Below are 21,884 nucleotides of genomic sequence, written 5' to 3'. Positions count from 1 at the left end.
GAACAACTAACCGGTGCATGGTTCAGCAGCATAGCCGTTAAATCACCGAGACAGTCAAATAAAGTCTATTAACAATTATAATCCTACAATAATGAATTATCCCTTTGTTTGTATAATTTAACTGGGCTGAATGGCTCAGATGGTTGAGGCGCTGGGCTTCTGACCCCAACTTGGCAGGTTCCATCGTGGTTCAGTCCGGTGGTATTTGAAGCTGCTCAAATACGTCAGCCCCGTGTCGGTAAATTTACTGGCACGTAAAAGAACTCTTGCGGGACTAAATTGCGGCACCTCGGCGACTCCAAAAAAAAAACAACCGTAAAAGTATTCAGTGGGACGTAAAGCAAAATAACAGTACTGTTTATGTATTTTGGCAAGATATTGCATAATATCTATCTGCTGTAATGAACAGTCGAAACCGTTTATTGCGACATCGCTTTTAACGAGGTATTGGATATAACGACAAAATCTAACTCGTTTGTTACGACATGTTGGATAAATCGCTGTAGTTTGATCACGTTTTCTGAGAAATGTATTGACTATGTATGTATTGTTTGTTTGTTTGTTTATTGAGTATTTGGGGACTGCTGACAATAATGTAAATATTTTTTTTCAAAATTTTGTTTTCGGAAGATTGTACATTTCAAATCAGTCTGTTCAATGCCGCAAAAGAAAAGAAACCTGTTTAATATTGAAAAAAAAAGGCGCACATAATATGGCGAATAGAGAATGGCAAACTTCAGCATCGCGAAGGAATTGGCTGTATCATACTCAACGATTCCTACGTACAATTTGGAAGGACAGAGAGCAGGTGCGATATTATTGCTACTTCTTTCCTTTCTTATTATTTTGCTGGCATGTCATTGCTGTACGTAATATGTAAACATTGGAAGAAAAATTCCTGTCAGTTCCAAACTGCATTTATGGGGTGAAAGTTCCTCATGGGGATCACTGTAAGTACCTAGGTGTTAATACAAGTAAACATCTTCATTGTGGTAATCACATAAATGAGATTTTAAATAAAGGGTACAGATCTCTGCACATGGTTATGAGGGTATTTAGGGGTTGTAGTAAGGATGTAAAGCAGAGGACAAATAAGTCTCTGGTAAGACCCCGACTAGAGTATGGTTCCAGTGTATGGGACCCTCACCAAGATTACTTGATTCAAGAACTGGAAAAATTCCAAAGAAAAGCAGATCGATTTGTTCTGGGTGATTTCCGACAAAAGAGTAGCGTTACAAAAATGTTGCAAAGTTTGTGCTGGGAAGATTTGGGAGAAAGGAGACGAGCTGCTGGGCTAAGCGGTATGTTCTGAGCTGTCAGTGGAGAGATGGCGTGGAATGTGATTAGTAGACGAATACTTCTGAGTGGTGTCTTTAAAAGTACTAAAGATCAGAATATGAAGATAAAGTTGGATTTCAAGAGGACAAATTGGGGCCGATATTCCTTTATAGGAAGGGGAGTTAGGGATTGGAATAATTTACCAAAGCAAATGTTCAATAAATTTCTTTGCAATAATTTAAGAAAAGGCTAGGAAATCAACAGATAGGGAATCTGCCATGTGGGCGACTGCCCTAAATGCAGATCAGTAGTGAGTGATTGATTGATTGATTGATTGATTGACTGATTGATTGATTGATTGATTGAATCCACAAATAGTGTATTGCATATACAGTACTTTTTTCACGTACGTTTCTTGAAATTTGAACTTAATTATGTTAATTAACCATGTAAGTGTGCAGCCTAAAGCTTACAGATATGACGTTTTTAGCAACAACAAAAGGACCGGATTGTCCGACTATCGCCTATAACGAGTGTCGTTATAACGGACTTCGACTCTAGTTATTTATATGTTTTGCGTTTTATTTGAGGGGGCCCGATTCTCTTTGCACACTCGTCACGCCCCTGGAGGTAAGAATATTTAGGCCTACACCTGGCTGCTATTATAATCTGCTATCACGCCGTCTCCGCCCTCTGACTTCTATTTACGTTCACATATTGTCATCGTTTCATTGTAGACGTGTGTAGTTGTGTCTATACATTCTGTGAACGCACTGACACGGGTTTCTGAAGTGTGTGGGAGTATGTGATGGCTGTGTATTGATTGGGTCGGTTCCATTTTGGTCTCCCAGCAGGCCACACTCCGCTAGAGTGAGAGGACCTGCTCTCGTTGTTGTATTGATTCAGCCGGCGTGTCTCTCTCACTTCCACGAGCTGTAGTGTTAGCCAAGGCACCAACAGACACACGTTCGCAATGGTGGGTATGGATAGAATGGTCAGCGAAGAGGGTAGCTACCCCCAACAGCAACAATACCAAGTGCCACCAATACAACAGCCTGGCATACGGCCCAAAGTGGATCCTGATGCTACAGGAGAAGTCGATCCTACATTATATCCCGAGCCTAAAGAAGCTACTCATAAGATCAGAGGCAGATCCGACGTATTAGAGTTATTATGTGGCGTTGTGGATCAAGAGTTACTCATTGTGAAGACATTCTATTTTTTCTTCTATTCTGCTTTTGGTTCTTTGTTCCCGCTCATGGGAGTGTACTTCAAACAGATGGGAATGAATCCAGGACAATGTGGGCTACTCATCGGGTCAAGACCTTTCGTAGAGTTCTTGTCCGCGCCGTTCTGGGGCAGCCTGGCTGATAGGTGAGTCTTTCCTACAGCCCTACTGAATGTTTCTTTCCTACAAGAACAGCTCAAAGCCCTCTTCCCTAACCCTTTGTACGGGAAAACTGTTTTCAATCGTCTAACCCACTTTTCTTTTACTACTGCTCATAATGTTGTCCGTCAGACCAGATACTAATTTCTGTAATATACCATTTACGGAAATAATAGTAAATAGGCCTAACAGCAATACTAAGAATGACTTATTTAATACCATAAACATAAATATATATATTATCCTAATACGTATACTTTCACGACGTCCTATTGACATTATAATATTAATTTGGCGATATTATAATCAGCTGACGCGTTCAGATCCTATTTTACATGTAACAAGCTTTAACAGCTTCATTTCTAATAATAATAATAATAATAATAATAATAATAATAATAATAATAATAATAATAATAATAATAATTGGCGCAAGACACATTCAAAAACATCAAGAGTGCTATTCACAACAGTGATCATTTAAGAATTTATAAAGCACAACTGTTATCCCCAAGAACATTATCAGGAGTTTAATCATATGACTTATAAATTTGTCAAATTTGCTAAAATTGTATTTTAAATGTCGTACCATACATCAATGTTTTTAACAAACAAAAATAACGATTTTATTTATCTGTTATTTATTTATTTAATGTACGGGTTTTAGTGTCGGGAGTGTTCTAGGACATGTTCAGCTCGCCTGGTGCAGCGCGCTTTTAATGCAAAACCCTCCGACGAGGGTGGGCGTTATCTGCCGTGTATGGGAACTGTCTGTTTTTGTAGTGTTGTGTGTGTGTATTTTGGACGAATGTTGGGGATAGTACAAACACCCATTCCACGAGACAAGGGAAAATAATCGGTTAAAATCTCTGACCCGGCCGGAAATCGAATCCGGGGCCTTCTGAACCCAAGGCTACTAGGCTGACCATTCAGCCAAGGAGCCATATTAGTAAAGAAATAAAAGTATTCAAAGAGACCAAACTATATTAAATTAAAGAAGTTGAAACAACAATTACTATCTGGTTACGTTACCAGTACACGCCAATGTCACCTAGACGTCTATAGAGTCCGGATATTTAGGCAGTAATAGGTTAGCATGCAAACCAATTAGGCTAGTAGGACGTGTCGTCTAATCAGCTCATATGTAATGTAGCGAGTGGTTCTAATAAGCCGTATACCTAATGTTCATGCAAACCCCATAACCAGTGCTGTCACTTGTATTTTCAAGATCCGCTAAATACTACTAAAAATCCGCTAAAATTCCGCCGAGAAATCCGATCTCAAATAACATGAGCATTAATAATAATAATAATAATAATAATAATAATAATAATAATAATAATAATAATAATAATAATAATAATAATAATAATAATAATAATCAATGTCTCAACTGACCTGATCTGTGAGTTTCACTGGGATCAACCCCCTGCCTGTGAGCCGGCGATCTAAAACTTGTAGGCGTTTTACTGCCGGGTGCAAACTAAGTGAATCCCGTACCTCAAGGGCCACACACAGAACAGGCCAGTGCATTAAACGGTCTTCCTTCGTAGGATAAATCTGTGGCTTGGTTCTAAAAGGGCCAATGTCATTTTTTATCGAAATTGAGATATTAACTGATACAAACGCGTTTTATCTTGGCTTGCAACATGTTAAAAGGGCCAATGTCTCTGTTAAGAACTAAACGAACAGTTAACGTTTAAATAAACAAGCCCTTGTCAATAATGTTAGATTACCAATAAAGATTAGAGACCTGGCAATTTTTAAAGAATACGATAGAAAAATTAGCGTTTAATAAGGTGCCTTCCACAAACAATCTATAAAGTTATTTAAAGTTAGTTGCTGAAAAAAATAATTGGAAAACTATAAGCAAAACTTCAAATGTTCATAGCTCAAAAACAGGTTTTTTGACATTGGTCCTTTTAGAACCAAGTCACAGAAATGTAAATGCTACTCTCTCACAGTTTCATTATCTGTCGTCATTCGTCAACTAAGAGATAAGCAACCTTTCCCCACGGATTACAAATTTATGATACCATGATCTCATAACATCAAATCCAAATAACATGTTTTCCTCATGTGACTGCTAGCTTCTGACAAGAAATACGGAATAGCTCGGAGACAGACTGGAGTACAAATTTAAAAAAACGTAAAATGGACAAAACACTAAATTCCGCTATAATAAATCTAGAATTCCGCCCAAAAATTCGCTGTCCGCTAAATGATATATTTCTCCGCCGAAAGTCTTCTAATTCCGCCAAATTTAGCGGAAAATCCGCCAAGTTGGCAACACTGCCCATAACAGAAGTGTTGTCCGGGCTACTATATACTTGTTATTCCCGTCAGTATACTTTCATTCTAACCTACAATTGCCTGAACACACGGCTCCACGTGTAGTCATGCTCAACCTCTTCCGCTGCTCTCCATTATTTTTGAAAACATTCCTTTAATTGAAAATGATATTTAGAAAAAGGTGCCGCAAAGTCAAATTCATTAGAGTGCATTACCATTCTATCAAATTTCTCACACCGGGCGAGTTGGCCGTGCGGTTAGGAGCGCGCGGCTGTGAGTTTGTCCGGGAGATAATGGGTTCGAATCCCACTGTCGCCAGCCCTAAAGATGGTTTTCCGTGGTTTCCCATTTTCACACCAGGCAAATGCTGGAGCTGGACCTTAATTAAGGCTGCGGCCGCTTCCTTCCAACTCCTAGGCCTTTGTTTGCCCATCGTCGCCATAAGACCTATCTGTGTCCGTGCGACGTAAAGGCAACTAGAAAAAAAATCTCACACATTCTTATAACAGGTGAATTTTTATAAAATAATGACGAGGAAGCAATATAGTAGAAGTGTCGATGGAAGCGTAAGTTAACGATTTTAACACTGAAGAAACTCTGGATTATCTATCACTCTCTTGAAATATTTATATAAGAATATCTGTTGTCCAATAACTCTGTGATTTGTTAATGACATCTAATCAAACATACTCTCATTATTTCAATATATGCTACTTTATTATCATCTCTTTTTATTTTGAGTACCTATACTTATAGAAGAGAGAAATTATTACAGAAATTTATATACATTCGTAACGTAGGAGAGTAGTCTAACTTACAGGAGTTCTAACAGGCCAGGCCCCTAATGTTTATGCAACCCTCATCACAGAACAATTGTCCGGGCTGGCATACACTCGTTGCACCCGTCAGTAAATTTGCATTGGTGATTGTTAATATCGTGATCATAGCTACAAAACGTCCAGTTTTATTTGGCTGTCAATATAATTACTCATTTTTAGTGAAGTCTTCCACGTGGACAGACGTCTATTCCTTTTAAGGATGCGGTGAAAATTCTCCGTGAGACGTAAAGATTTTCTCCCTGTTTGGTTGACACGGCAAAAGCCCAAACGCTATATTATCATGTGAAATTAATACGGGCGGTGAAAGCATCAATTAAAATATTACAAGAATTTGTTTACCGAAAACACACCACGACACGCGTTATATATATATATTCTAATAATTTTACGTAAGGAAGGCTAACAGAATCCTTAAAGTTTGGAGGTAAATAACAGGCTAATAGATTTTCACAATGTTAACACACATTAAATAAACACTTTCTGGATAATTTTGCATAGGTACATCATGCGGTCGGAATCGAAACAAACTCACAAAGATGCGAAGTCGTTACTAAGTGAATAATGCTTATTTGTGCTTTTAACCTATCTCTCCATAATTATAGTACATAAAAATCAGTGTCCTTATGTATGTATGTACTTACGTAACTTACGCGTAAAGAAATGCCAATCATTTCCTAAAGACTCGCGTTATGTGAGGTAATTGTAATCATTATTTAACTGATTACTTGTTGAAAAAGTAATTTGTAATTATAATTGATAAAATATTTCTCACGTGATTGTAATTCAACGTATTTCCTTTTTACCTCAGACTTTTTCCACTACTGCCTACATAATGCATATAGAAAAATGTACAAACCCAGCAGGTCACTGCGCGGTTTAGGTCACGTCGGAATCAGCCTGCATTCGGGAGATAATGGGTTCAAACCCCACTGCTGGCATTTCTGAAGATGGTTTTCCGTGGTTTCCCATTTTACCTTAATTAAGGCCACGGCCGCTTCCTTCTCACTCCTAGCCCTTTTCTATCCCATCGTCGCCACAAGACCTATCTGTGTCGACGCGACGTAAAGCCAATTATAAAACTGAAGCATGTAATACTAAGAACCGTGTCATTAAAAAAATTTTTTTTTGCTATTTTGCTTTACGTCGCACCGACACAGATAGGTCTTATGGCGACGATGGGATAGGAAGGGCCTAGGAATGGGAAGGAAGCGGCCGTGGCCTTAATTAAGGTACAGCCCCAGCATTTGCCTGGTGTGAAAATGGGAAACCACGGAAAACCATCTTCAGGGCTGCCGACAGTGGGGCTCGAACCCACTATCTCCCGATTACTGGATACTGGCTGCACTTAAGCGACTGCAGCTATCGAGCTCGGTTTTTAAAAATGTATTGTGATTTGTATACTATATACACTGTACCGAATTTAATTGTTTTAATTAATACTGTCCATTCCATAAACATTTCTCGAGACTAAATCTCCTTTAAATTCTTGCCTGAGACTTGTTGGTTACCCCGAATAGTTTCAAAATCTTACGGTCTATGTATCATTTTTGTCCAATGTTTTAGTAGGCTGTTCCTCGCCCCTTACAAGTAAAATATGCCGAGCTGAGTGGCTCAGACGGTTGAGGCGCTGGCCTTCTGACTCCAACTTGGCAGGTTCGATCCTGGCTCAGTCCGGTGGTATTTGAAGGTGCTCAAATACGTCAGGCTCGTATCGGTAAATTCACTGGCACGTAAAAATCTCCTGCGAGACTAAATTCCGGCACCTCGGCGTCTTCGCTTCTTTTCTTCAGGGCATACTATTTCGCCCTGTGGAATATTGTGGCACATCCCATTTAATTCGGAAGGTTTTGAGACACTAGGGAATAATTTTTATAGGTCATGAACCTTACCAGAAAGTATACAAACCACTAAAACTCTAGAGAAATATGTTGATACTAGGATTAACTGACCCACGAAGACCTGTCACTTTAGTGACGGCCTTAAATGCAAATCAGCTGTCCCACTGTCGGCAGCCCTAAAGATGGTTTTCCGTAGTTTACCATTTCCATAGCAGGCAAATGCCGCGGCTGTACCATAATTAAGGCCACGTCCGCTTCCTTCCCACTTCTAGGCCTTTTCTCTCCCATCGTCGCCATAAGACCTATCTGTGTCGGTGCGACGTAAAGCAATTAGCAACAACAACAAAATGAATAAATTAGTAGTTCAGTCAGCCCTGTGTACAGACTATTACTTCAGTTTTGAACATCGTACCTGTTGCCTAAGGATTTTCGGCACTGACCAACATTAATATAAGAAACGGAAGATATTTCTTCCTGCTGATTACGAATTACGGGTGTGTTTGTCTGCGATTCGTCCCTGTATTGAGCAATTGTTAAAATGTAAACACTACTACCTTTCCCACTTTTTAAAATATGTTTTATTATTTTCTCGTAAAGGGCACCCGAGCCGCGGCTCATATATGTGCAGTGCATACCTTGCGTACAAGTAACAGAATTAAGAGATAACAGAGAGTTTAAAGTACATATCTAGGTGCAAAATATTTACCTTATACAAGTTGCATAGTTCAGATAACAGAGATATTCACAGCATATTATGTAAATATTTTACAAGTTTGTGCTTAAATACAGAAAATGAAGCAGCCTGTCGAATATGTTCGGGAAGTGAGTTGTACACATGTGCGGAGTAGTACCATACGGGTTTGTTGCCATATTTAGTTGAATTAATTAAGTCAACGTGAATTTTATTGATACCTCTTGTATTGTATGAATGTCAGAATTTGTCACACATTAATTTATAGACCATCACAGCCTGACGTAAAGCCTCAAGTGGAAGAACATTACAAATTTTGTTGGCGTCAATGTAGGTAGCTTAGAAAGTACTTTTAATGCTCTCTCGTGTAGAATTTTAACTGTCTGAAATAGCTCTTTACTGCCAACCCCTCCCAAATATGTACTACGTAAAGTATATGACTATGAATAAGAGCATGATGAATACTCTTTAGTAAATTGTTAAGGTCAATTTGTATTTAAGTCTATCAACAACAGTAATTAAATTACTGACATAACTTTCTACGTGCTTCGGTTTCGATTAAATCTTCGCAGTTCTCAAAAATTAACAAATAACATTACTAAAATAATTAACACACAGGCCTGTCGTTATGTGCTCATATTTTTCCAATGTATTATTTATTTCACAACACAGGCAGGCAACTTTGGGTCACACACTTTGAGAAACGCCGCTCTAAAGATAATACAACATAAGGTTTATGGTTATTTACACTTCCGGCTCATTGAACTCTGTTTCCCTTCTGCCAGCAAACTTCGTAACTTCCTGTAATGTTCCTTCCAGCTCCCATCAAACTTTCCCTGTCTCTCTCCTACGTCACCGCCGCTGACAAGATTGATTCCTGCACACTGCGATATGAACACACCTTCATTTGAGAAAGACAAATACAGTTAAAACCAGTTATAACGAGTCCGCAGGGTCGATTGTCGCACAAATCGGTCTTTTTCGTTGCTAGAAATGTCATATCCGTAAGTTTTCGGCTGCGCACTTACAATGTTAATTAACGGAATATAGTGGAAAATTCAATAAACGTAAGTGAAATGACCACTGTATCTGCAGTACAGTATTTGTGGAGTGAAAATGAGTACGTAGAGCAATAATTTGTCAGAAAAATATGAAATAATAAGTGAGGAAGGAAGTAGCAACATTGTAAATTGATCAATAATGTCGCACACGGTCTTGGCTAATAAATGAGATGTCCTGTGATGCTGCTTGTTGTCTAAAGGGGCCTAACGTCTAGGTCATCGGCCCCTAATGGTACGAAATAAAAAGTTCAAGATCATCCACTGGCCAGAATAAAAAACGTGATGATGAATAATGAATGAAATGGATATGAATTTAAAACAATCAGTGGATCCGACCCAGAAACAATCATAAACAATAGTATTACTGGCCAAGGGACAGCTTCCAAAGCACAATACTGCTGAATCGAGGATGCTTGTTGTCTAAAGGGGTCCAAAATCCAGGTCGACGGCCCCTCATAATGGTACTTATCGCTAGTAAAGTAGAACCATGGTATTTGTCACGTTGCGGTACTAATCACAAGAAGCGTTGACTCACGGTGTTCCCACACACCATTTTAGTCTTGGACATGTTGCTAGTGATATCATTACAGGCAGATGTTCAGGCAGTAATAGTTTGGGATGCAAACAAACATAACTAGTGCCGGGTCGAGTGGCTCAGAGGGTTGAGGCGCTGGACTTCTGACCCCAACTTGGCAGGTTCGATCGTGGCTCAATCCAGTGGTATTTGAAGGTGTTTAAATACGTCAGCCTCGTATTGGTAGATTTAATGGCACGTAAAAGAACTCCTGCCGGACAAAATTCTGGCACCTCACGTCTCCGGAAATCGTAAAATTAGTCAGTGAGATTATTATTAATTAATTTGATTGGTAATAAGTGTCACCTAGCAAGCTCTTATGAAATATAGCGAGAATAACGTCATTTCTGGGGTTTTCTAATAGGCAGTAACCCCTAATGTGTATGTATGTAAATCTCATAGCAGAAATGTTGTGCGGCTAGGCTGTATTTGTTATTTGCTTCAGTAAGTTCGCATTATAACTTAATAATGTTATGCAAATCTCATTGCAGGAGTGTTGTGCGGGCTAGGCTACCCTTCCTACTCCACAAATTAGTGTGCATTCCGACCTATTAACTCCTAAATACCGGGGATCTGAACCTGTTTTCAAGCTGTAAGATCTTAGATTACAGGTTTTCCACACTGTCTGCAATTATGACCAAATCACCAAACTGGTTACAATATTTCCTTCCAGGTGAGCCCCTCTCAACCATTCATGAAATTATAGGGACACGAGTATGTTAAAAAATTCTCGCCAGATCCGTAAGAACAATGTCCTCGAATTTTCGAAGTTACGTTCATTGGCCGAATGAACCAGCCAAGGTGCGCCTTGAGGCAGACAGACTGAAGCTTTTTCAGTTATGTGAGTTTTCGCCTCTTGAGTAGTTTCAGGCTGGACAATATCCTCGAAAGCGCTTCGCAATGTACAGTACGAGCCTTGGTCAAATTGCTGGTTATTCGCTGTGCCGTGTCTGGGCGAGTGGATGATGCAATAGCCGCCTGATTCATTTAACACGCGCAGTTCCTTTTATAGAGAAATGTTCCTTCTTTCACCGAGAGAGTTGACCGTGCGGTTAGAATCGCGTAACTGTGAGCTTACAACCGGGAGGTAGTGGGTTTGAATCGCGTCATCGGTAGCCCCGCAGACGGCTTTCCGTCGTTTCCAATTTTCACACCAGGTAAATGCTGGGGCTGTATTTTATTTAGGGCCACGGCTGCTTCCTTCCCAATCCTAGCCCTTTCCCACCTTTCCGACACCGAAAACCTTCGATGTTTAGTGCGACGTTAAACCAGTAGCAATCAATAATATTTTAATGTATAATTCTTCATGCTATCGCAAATAAATAAATAAATAAATAAATAAATAAATAAATAAATAAATAAATAAATAAATAAATAAATAAATAAATAAATAAATAAATAAATAAATAAATAAATAAATAAATAAATAAATAAATAAATAAATAAATAAATAAATAAATAAATAAATAAATAAATAAATAAATAAATAAATAAATAAATAAATAAATAAATAAATAAATAAATAAATAAATAAATAAATAAATAAATAAATAAATAAATAAATAAATAAATAAATAAATAAATAAATAAATAAATAAATAAATAAATAAATAAATAAATAAATAAATAAATAAATAAATAAATTCATTAATTCTTACAGGTCTATACGCATTCTGAATTCCTCCAAGTGAATTTTACTCTTCATTAAGGTCAAGGAGAGCCTCCGTGGCTCAGACGGCAAAGCGCCGGCCTCTCACCGCTAGGATCTGTGGTTCAAATTCCACTCACTCCATGTGAGATTTGTATTGAACAAAGAGGCGGTGGGGCAGGTTTTTCTCACGGTACTCCGGTTTTCCCTGTCATCTTTAATTCCAGCAACACTCTCCAATATCATTTATTTTCATTTGTCAGTGATAATTCAGTGCGACAGGCTCTGGCAGCCGGAAAAATTCCAGTCTTCGCCGCTAGATGGGGGCTTCATTCATTCCATTACTGACCCGGTCGAATGGCTGGAAACAGGCTGTGGATTGTCATTTTTATTAAGGTCATGGAACTGCTTCCTACATTTGAATTTCAAGCAATGATTACATCCATTCATAAAGCCTTCAAATTAACAGTCTCGTGCTAGCCTAGGATGACTGCATGACAGAAAGAATTCGATATGAACAGGAAGCAAATATGGTGCTGTGCATGACATTTCACGCTACACGCAACTTAAAATGAGTAATACACTCTCGGTGTGTATGCAGCCTTCTCCATTCCCCATACCATAGAGGCCCGTGGAGGGGTGGAAGGTAAAGGATTCCACTATCCGTAACCTCGGCTCTTGATGGGGCTCCAGTAATGGGAAGAGTACAGTAAAAAAATCGTACTCGCACATTTACTTCGGTACACGGAAAAGCATAGAATCGTGGATATGTTTTTCGCTGTAAAAGACGAGAGAGCGAGTACAGATTTTTTGGTTGCTCCCCTCTTAGTAGCCTCCTACGAGATGCAGGGGATGTAAAGAGTTGCGATAAATCGAAAAGAAAATGAGTGTATCTACAAGGTAATGGTAAGACTCGTGAAATGTAAGAAAGTGAAATAATAATAGAGTTGGACCTCGATATCTCAAACCTCGATATATCGAAACTCCATGACTCGAATTTTCAGTATCTCGAAGTAACCTAAATTTCCCGGCCGTTTGTCCTACTCTTCACCTGTATTTATTTCTCTATTTCTCGAAATTCGGTTACACGAATTTATCGATTTCTCGAAGCAAACATTGCAACTCGAATTTTGTACAACATTAACTGTGTAATACGGTATTTGTGGTTTGTGTTAAACAGTTAACAGGTAAATAAACGTTTACAGTGATGCTGGAAGCTAATATGACGGGAACAGAAAAAATGAAAATTTTAGTGATCGTAAAATCGGCGAAGCTTCCTCCCTGTTTCTCCGGTGCGAATTAATTATCGGTCACGTACAAAACCAACCCCCGAAGTCGCGGATGACAAGCTCCATTTACGAATCTCGGCTGCGTGGTACTGCCGAGAAGTTTCAACGTGAAGGGAGGAAAGGTTAACCGTAACAAACAGAAGAAACTATCAGATTTTTTTCCAAAGGTGTTAACCGAGGTATGTTTCTTGCTCCACTGCTGTATGTACTGTATCCTGTCTTCTAAAAAGTGACTGTAATAAGGGTTATAATTAAAGTTATGTTCTAAAATAGAGTTTGTCTGTATATTTTAAATACCTGTACTGTTAAAAATAATGTATTCAGTATAAGCCCGTAGATACATATGATTCAATTATGTGCTATACATGCTCAAAAACGGTATTCTCTGTATCTCGACATTTCGATGGCTCGAAAATCTCCCGAGGTGATTCGATATATCGAGGTCACACTTTAATATTATCACTGCTCGTGTAACTGTGCATGATGCAACACTTGCGGTGTTATTTATCTATATATAAACTCACTCAACGCGCGTATCAAAAGGTACCTTGTCTTTCTTCATTGGAAGAAAACAGAAAACGGAAACACGACACGTCAATGGTTGCTAAGAGAAAGCAACGGAGAACTTAAAATAGTGCCCTAAGATGTGATAGGGACGCCACCTTAGCTCCATGCTAGGGACAACAAATGGCAGCAGTAAAGAATCACTTTCTCATGGTTCTGATACTTGACAGTATCTGGATTTTCACGTATTTCAACCGTCTCCCTGATGATTCTGAGGCGATATTGCTTTTTGCGGACTAGAAGATCCACTCCTTGGAACATGACATCATGACCAGGTGTTAAGGAATGATCAGCAACAGCTGATTTATCAGATCGGTGGAGTCCGATACGCCTGTTATGTTGATGCATCGTGTTTCCGTTTTCTGTTTTCTCCTCATTAAGAAAGACAAGGTACCTTTTGAAACGCGCGTTGAGTGAGTTTATATATTTTAATGACACGACAAAATTATGACATCATGAATAATAGTAATAATGTTATTATTATTATTATTATTATTATTATTATTATTATTATTATTATTATTATTATCATCATCATCATCATCTAGTCTTCTGGTGTAGAGGTAGACTGCCTGTCTCTTAATCCCAGGTTATGGGTTCGTTTTCCGGCCAGTTCAAGGATTTTAATTCTGACTGAGCAGTAGAACGGGTTTCACTTGGTACGAGATTTTCTCAAGCTCTTAGTTACAGAAAGAAAGCGCACAGTGAGAAAAATAAGCTACTGACTGGTTACCATGGTTACAATGGTGTCCTGGAAACTAATGCCGGTAATTCCAAATAGTCACCCGATTCCCCCCTCCCCCCAAATGTGTTTATATATATGTGTGTGTGCTTAAAAGTAATTGCGTTGAATTACAGTTACCTGTAAAATTAAAACAAACTTTGTTTACATGCTATTTCTATGCTAAACACGCAGCAGATCGAAGTCTTTCAGCATAAAATGAATCATCTAACCTCCTCCAGGACGTGTTTTCTGAATTAAATCGTTTTAGCTAATTTTAGTAATAATAATAATAATAATAATAATAATAATAATAATAATAATAATAATAATCTTATAGCCTTAACTAATTTTAAGGCTGAGGCTCTTTTAGCATGGATTGATTCAACTAGAAGAATATAAATGTATTTATATCAGGCCGTGATTTGCACATAAAGTAGTGGATTTTAAGAATTCTGGTTACCATAGCGGTAGCCGGTAACGATTAGAAGATATATGTTCACATATTTTCCTTCCCTTATCACAAGATAACCTGTTTAGAGGAAAACGTCAAAAATTCCCCCTTTTCCTTCCACTGACTTATGGTCCATGAAACGAATGTCCCTAGACCGTTCAGTGTCAGTATCCTCCAAGTTGATTTTAACTTCAAATTGACAGCATTATATTAGTTAAACATCGCATGCAACCCTTCAGCTGTATTCAGTATATTAGGGGGTAGACTACAATGTCTAAACGCTTGTTCCAAATCTTACAGACACGGTACGCTGTCGATAGATGATTCTTGCAAATATTTAATGGCAGTTCTGACTGAAATGTTACATTTTCGACCAAAAAGTTCCAATTTTCAATTTTTAATCTTAAAAAATCCCCAAATTCTTCCTCTGTTCAATCCCGTGATCAGCTTTTCCCCAACGCCATTTTTAAATATCTAAGTAATGCTGTGTTTAAATGGTAAGAGTACGGCGGATACAGAGCAAGCCCACGCCACTTTCACTCACGCTGTCAGATAACATTACCTTCAAAATTCTTTCGGTCTACCATTTCAATAACACCGCTGGAATATATTTATCTTGTAGTAGGCCTACACTGTGCATAAGACGAGAAAGACATCTGAGGGAGTTATTTACAACCCAGGGCAGTTTTAATGGTAGTAAGTTTCTTAAAACTTTCCAATTACTTTATAACTTTCATTTATAAAATGCTTCTTGCGATGCAGTCTTATCAGTTTCACCTGAAATTTTAAGACGGCATTTGAATGTGTACAGGAATTAAAAGTAGATCTCTATGTTATTATAATTTGTTCCTAAATTAGGCTATTTAATGAATAATGTAAAATTGAAAATGATATCTCCAATAGTTTATACCCGACTACAAAACCCAGAGTGTTTCTTAAATTTGTGAGTATTTTTCGCAAGTTTGCCAAATTATAGCCAAAAAATGAAAACGTTGCCGCGTGGAGTATTTTCCATTCAACATATAAAATTAAAAATTATTTGTCAATAATTGATTAATCAGCTCCAAATTGTGTGGGGCTATATCTTATTAATATGGGATTTATTTTAAAATTGGTTTTTCACAATTAGTAAATTGTATAAGTTCAAAATTTCAGTCTTGACTCCCCTTAAGCATGGCAGAACAGCGGGTAACCTACAGGTGCAAGTATAATATTCCAGTACGTTGTTTGAATGAACATACAGACACAACATATCGCATGATAGTCTAGTCCAGAAATACAATTTGCAGAGGCAAGGTCGACTGTATGTCGTGGTATGGTCTCGATCAAATTTGTTACTTTGTTTTTTGACGTGAAAACGTCTTTCTTTTTCGTCCGACGCGTGTTCTAGCGCTGAAACGCCCGTTACAAAATGTGGCGCTATTTTTCACCTCTGAAATCTGTGCATCTATTAATCATATCGCAATTATATTTGTATTGTTGCAAACAGAACTATTAAAAGTCAAATAAGTTGGTCACCAAATAAGATCCCATTTTGGCGGTACCACGCTCAAAGGCAATCGTTCTAATTTCTGAACCGTTAGTATGATTTTGGAAACCTATATAATATCCTACAAAACAAGATAATAATTTTAGTTTATGGAGCCGGAAACGACGGACGTCTCTTTGAAAAGAATATGTTGTGAAAGATTCGACAAATTATCATGAAGCCCAATTTTGAACAACGACTACACCATTGATAAGAGGAATAAATTGGAAACAAAATGGGACCCAAAATCGAGTGCGCCTGTGGAATGGACGATAGTATCGATAATACTGGTCGATCGGTCGGTCGGTCGGCATTTAGTGTTCCAGACCAGACGTTTTCACGCCTCCGCCGATTTTATCTCCCTGAGTGTCATCCTTGACAGAGGTATCAGTGCTGCTATCTATTAATGTTTAGAATTCACGTTCTAGTCACAATGACACAACCCTTTGCTTGATAGACTTCTCATGAGTGAAAGAGTTGCCGTTGTCAATATATTGTATGTTCTTATCGATGCAGTTCGCCGTTGGATTGACTCTGTAGGCAATTTCTCATACAATAAAGAGCAGCGGGTAGCCTACATTTCCAATATGCTGTAACAATTTGTTCTCGAACACTATACATTTCGCCGTTTGATAGACCGCACAGGCAACTTCTCATGCATAGAAGAGCAGCGGGTAGCCTACATTCTCAATACTTGTTCTAAAACTAGAGAAGGGGGTTACATACCGTAACATGATAATATACCTAATTCCATCATAGTAAGCTGTTCGAGAAACATTATCTTCCACCGGAAATCCTAATAAAAAAGTAACTGTTACAGTGAAATCAAGGGAAGGGTAAGGAGTTTCTGATTGACTAACGGATATTAGGGAGCATAGAAGCTCGCTTTACGCGCGCACTCTGGTGCAGGTGCGAGCGACAATTTTGTAACAATTTAGAGGGAGTACTGATATTCCTAACCTGTTACCTGCTGGCGAGTTACAGATATTTTTTACTTATTCAAAGTTCCTCAAAACTATTACGCGTGGTCTTCCCACTTCGCATCTCGTGTTTCACTCCGTGCTCTGGACAATAAGCACAAGACACGATACAATTTATGTGGACAAAAACTCAATGTCAGGAAAACGGTTCCGCGGAAACGCGTTGAAAGAAGGTACCCAATAAGAATAAAAATAAAAATAAAAATAAGAATAATATAGGAATAATAATATTAATAATAATAATAAAATATAATTTTAAAATAATCTAACAGTTCATGTAGTTCTGATAATGTACATGGTACTCAAATATTAGGTGCTGAAAAGCCAGCAACCTGTAAGGTAGTGCAGCAACAGCTCCTATAATGAATTTTGCCAGTACAAAGGAAAAGGAATGATATACAGGAAAAGACGATGGACAACCCACTTACACCGCATATTCCGACCCTTCTTTCTATAGTGGAAGACGAAGACTTTGGACCCTTTTATACTGGATTGCCAACGGCCGTAGCCGTGTTGAAACACCGGATCCCGTGAGATCTCCGAAGTTAAGCAACATTGGACGTGGTCAGGAGTTGGATGGGTTGCCACGCGCTGTTGGTTGGGGGTAAGGGAATGGAGGAGCGGAAAGGAACTGGCCACACTACCGCACGTAAACTCCGGCTCAGGAACACCTCTGCGGAGGTTCGGACCTGCCTTCGGGCAGAATAACCCTTACCTATACTGGATTTACAGAGCGAGTTGACTACACGGTTTGGTCACGTAGCTGTTATCTTTTATTCGGGAGATAGGGGTTCGAAACCCACTGTCGGCAGTGCTGATGATGGTTTTCGGTGGTTTCCCATTTTCACACAAAACATATACTGGGGATGCTCCTCAGTCATGGCACGGTCTCTTCCGTCGTAGTCCTGCCTTATGCTATCCCATCGTCACCGTAAAATCATTAGTCGGTACGACGTAAAAGAAAGACCAAGTAGCAAAATGAAGTACTGGGAACTCTGATGACGTCTTGCCTGATAGGACTATTTTAGTATCTCTCATTCAGACAGCATCTGAATTGCATATGAGATTTGATCATCAACATATTTTATAATTTCGGGTCCCAGTGTCTGTTAAACTATAGAATCTTGTACGCCTAGGAATACAGAGCTACGTAACAGCCACGGTGCTTTTCATGAAAGGTCTCGAAGTGTTAGTTCTCGGAGTGTAAATGGGTCATTCCAAAAAACTTTCTAGGAATAGTTAAGAGTTTGAGTGACGAGCTGGCGAAAGGGATAGTGGGAGAGAAGAAAGCGAGATGAAGATATAGTATTTCTATTTATAAGTACTTGCTAAGGTGCGGTTAGGGGCTATAGGAGGTAACGGGTATACTGAATGTTACTACTTAAAATTGATCTGCAAGCTGTATTATGTTACTTTTATATCCTAATACTACAGTGGAACGGATACACAGGGACATAATACTAGGTAGTAACCATCTGTCCCATCCCTATCTACAACGTCGCATCAGACCTTATGCAGCCAGTTCCTGTGATGAATAGTGTGAAACTGTTTGTCATAATGTCCCCTAGTGTATGCATTTCAGTGGGTTTGCCTGACTCATATGTAACAGCAGCTTTGGGTTCTGTTAAGAAAACAAGGATAAACTACCCCACTCCTTATTTTCCTAGCACACCTCTCCAGTAAAGCTATGACAGATGATTGTCGATTTGTTGAGTATTCCGCTGTACAGTTACGTAGGTAAGTTACATACATTTTAGGGAATCTAATACGTTTTATCCCTAATGTTGATGTATATCTTACAGCAGAACCGTTGTGTAGGATAGAAGTCACTTGCTACTCCTTAAAATAAGTTTGCATTCCAAGCTATCAGTCTTCTGAAATCCGCACTCTAATCATAATGATAAAGCCCTTCGTTCGATAGACTACTCATGAATGGAAGAGCAACTGTGTCAAAATACTGTAATGGTCAAGATCTTATTGGAGTTCGACGTTTGATACACTCTGCAGGCAACTTCTCATGCATTTAAGAGCTGCGGGTAGCCTGTATTTTCAATGTGGGATCTTGTCGATGCAGGGCGCCGTTTGATAGACCGCACCGGCAACTTATCATGCATGGAAGAGCAGGGGGTAGCCTACATTCCCAATACTTGTTCTAAAAGCTTGCGAAGCAGTTCACAGTTGGTTAGCCCGCGCGGGAGACATCTCATACATTAAAAAATGACTGCACTTGTCAAAACATGTTCTAAATAATGCCAGCGATATATTCGACGTTTGAGAGATGGCGGAGGCAACTTCTCATGCATTAAAAAAAATATTATTGATTTTATACAATAGCTCCCACTAGCGGAGTTTCAGTCTCCGAACCCCAAGATCGCGAGTTTAGACCCGGCAAGGGTAGTCGGATTTTTGAATGGTGCAAGAAAATCCTTTCATTACTCCATGACCTCCTGAGCTCAAATTGGCGGCTCAGTCCGGTGGTATATGAAGGTGCTTCAATACGCCAGCCTATTGTTGGGAGATTTACCGGGAGTTAAAAGTTTTACTTTGTTATTGGTTTTACGTCGCACCGACACAGATATGTCTTATGGCGACGATGGGACAGGAAAGGGCTAGAACTGGGAAGGAAGCGGCCGTGGCCTTAATTAAGGTACAGCCCCAGCATTTGCCTGGTGTGAAAATGGGAAACCACAGAAAACCATCTTCAGGGCTGCCGACAGTGGGGTTCGAACCTACTATCTGCCGAATACTGGATACTGGCCGCACTTAAGCGACTGCAGCTATCGAGCTCGGTGGAGATAAAAGAAACCCTGCGGGACACAAGTCTGGTGCCGGTACCTCGGTGTTTCCGAAAACCGTAAAAATAGTTACCGGGACGCACACCGATAATAATATTCATCACTACTGGAATATTAACGGGATGTTTGTCTAATTGTTATTATACTGTACTTAAAACAATAATCACCATCATCATCGTCATCACTAAAGGAGCCTCCGTGGCTCAGGCGGCAGCGTGACAAGCGCTGGTTTCCGTGGTTCAAATCCCGGTCACTCCGTGTACGATTTGTGCTGGACAAAGCGGAGGCGGGCCAGGTTTTTCTTCGGGTAGTCCGGTTTTCCCTGTTATCTTTCATTCCAGCAATACTCTCCAATATTTCATTTAATTTGTCAGTCTTGTAATCATTGACCGGGAGGAGTGCAACAGGCTTCGGCAGCCGGCACAATTCCTATCCTGGCCACTAGACGAGAGCTTCATTCATTCCATTCCTGACCCGATTTTCATGTACATCAATAAAGCCCAGATATTTAGCCAGTAATAGGTTAGAATGAAAACTAAATTGGCGAGTAGGTGATGTAGCCTAGCCCGCTCTTTCGTAACGTAACGAGAGTAACATAACTTTTAGGGGATTTTAGAGGCCGGGACCTAATGTTTTGTACAAATCTCTCATAGCAGAACCGTTGTCCGGGTTAGAATATACTTGTCGCTTAGTACAGTATGTCTGCATTCTAAAATATGAATGCCTAAGTGTCCGTGCTCTAGGCATCACCTTCTATTCTGATCTCAACAGTGCGAATCTTTCGAGAAATCTAACGAGTCTCTCACGCTTCTTCAATTTCTTTAACCAGCGCCTTCATTATTTCAAAAATTTAGGCTTCTAGCTTTCTTGTTAGGAAATGATGACGAATTAGTTGTTCTATCCATTAAAACAACAACAACAATAAGTACACCCAATATGTGCTCTATGATTTTTCAACAAACGACCTCCAATGTATTCCCATTTCGAAGCAATGACTTCGGGCACAGCTCGATAAGCTCTTGGCTGGATATTGGATTATCGACTGCATCTGATATGGTGGGGGGAGGTAACTTTACTAATTGCGTCCTGGGAGTCGTGCCAGAGGCTCCATTGTTATACCAGCTGAAGGGAGAATTAGGAGCTAAGGAAGTCAGGCTTAGCCATTCTCTCCTCCCTGACCGCTGGATGTGATGTATATTCTAACTACACACAGAGTAGTTGTATTCAGAGCAGTTGTATTATAAAGGATAATCTCCCGGCTGTTATTCACGAACGGCCACCTGCGTGTGTACTGCATCGTGAAGATTTAGCTCCACTGTTCTCTAAATTTTGACCATGTAGGCTACCCGCTCCTCCGTGATGCATGGGAAATTGCCTGCACGGATTAGCGCACGGTGAACTACATGGCTAGGACTTAGAAACTGTTTTGACGGTGTTCCTTTAATGTAAATTTTGAGTAGGTAGACTACTTGTTCCTCAGTGGTGGATGGGAAATTGCCTGTCCGGGTTAGCGCACAGTGAACTACATGGCTAGGACTTAGACATTTTTTACTGTATTACAATGAAGGCTACCTGCTACCCTTTATATCACGAGCCGGCTTGAGGCGGCTCGGGTGGTAGAGTGCTGAAAGTTATCAACTAAACTTTCCCCGTGTGGGTAGATTTAATAATAATAATAATAATAATAATAATAATAATAATAATAATAATAATAATAATAATAATAATAATAATAATAATAATAATAATAATAATAATAATAATGTTATTGACTGTACGTCCCAATAACTACTTATTAAGGGTTTTGGAGACGCCGAAATGCCAGAATTTTGTTCAGAAGGAGTTATTTCACGTACTTGCAAATTAGATTTCTTTCTGTTAAAACTTATCTATTCAAGGAATTCGGAATTATCAAGTGCACATCTGGCTGTCTTAAAGGAGAGCA

General features: G+C 39.1%; 1 protein-coding gene across 1 annotated transcript in view; it reads left to right on the top strand.

Moving 5' to 3' along the window:
* The first annotated feature begins 2,251 nt into the window (after positions 1–2,251).
* Positions 2,252–21,884, top strand: part of jef (major facilitator superfamily domain-containing protein 6 jef) — a 127,047-nt gene continuing 107,414 nt past the window's right edge. The window contains exon 1 of the mRNA XM_067156047.2: positions 2,252–2,652. Coding sequence (XP_067012148.2) covers positions 2,252–2,652 — 401 coding nt within the window. The remainder of the gene's footprint in view (positions 2,653–21,884) is intronic.

Source organism: Anabrus simplex, chromosome 12 (genome assembly GCF_040414725.1).
Source record: "Anabrus simplex isolate iqAnaSimp1 chromosome 12, ASM4041472v1, whole genome shotgun sequence".
Lineage (NCBI taxonomy): Eukaryota > Metazoa > Arthropoda > Insecta > Orthoptera > Tettigoniidae > Anabrus > Anabrus simplex.
This window is presented reverse-complemented; position numbering and strand designations above follow the sequence as displayed.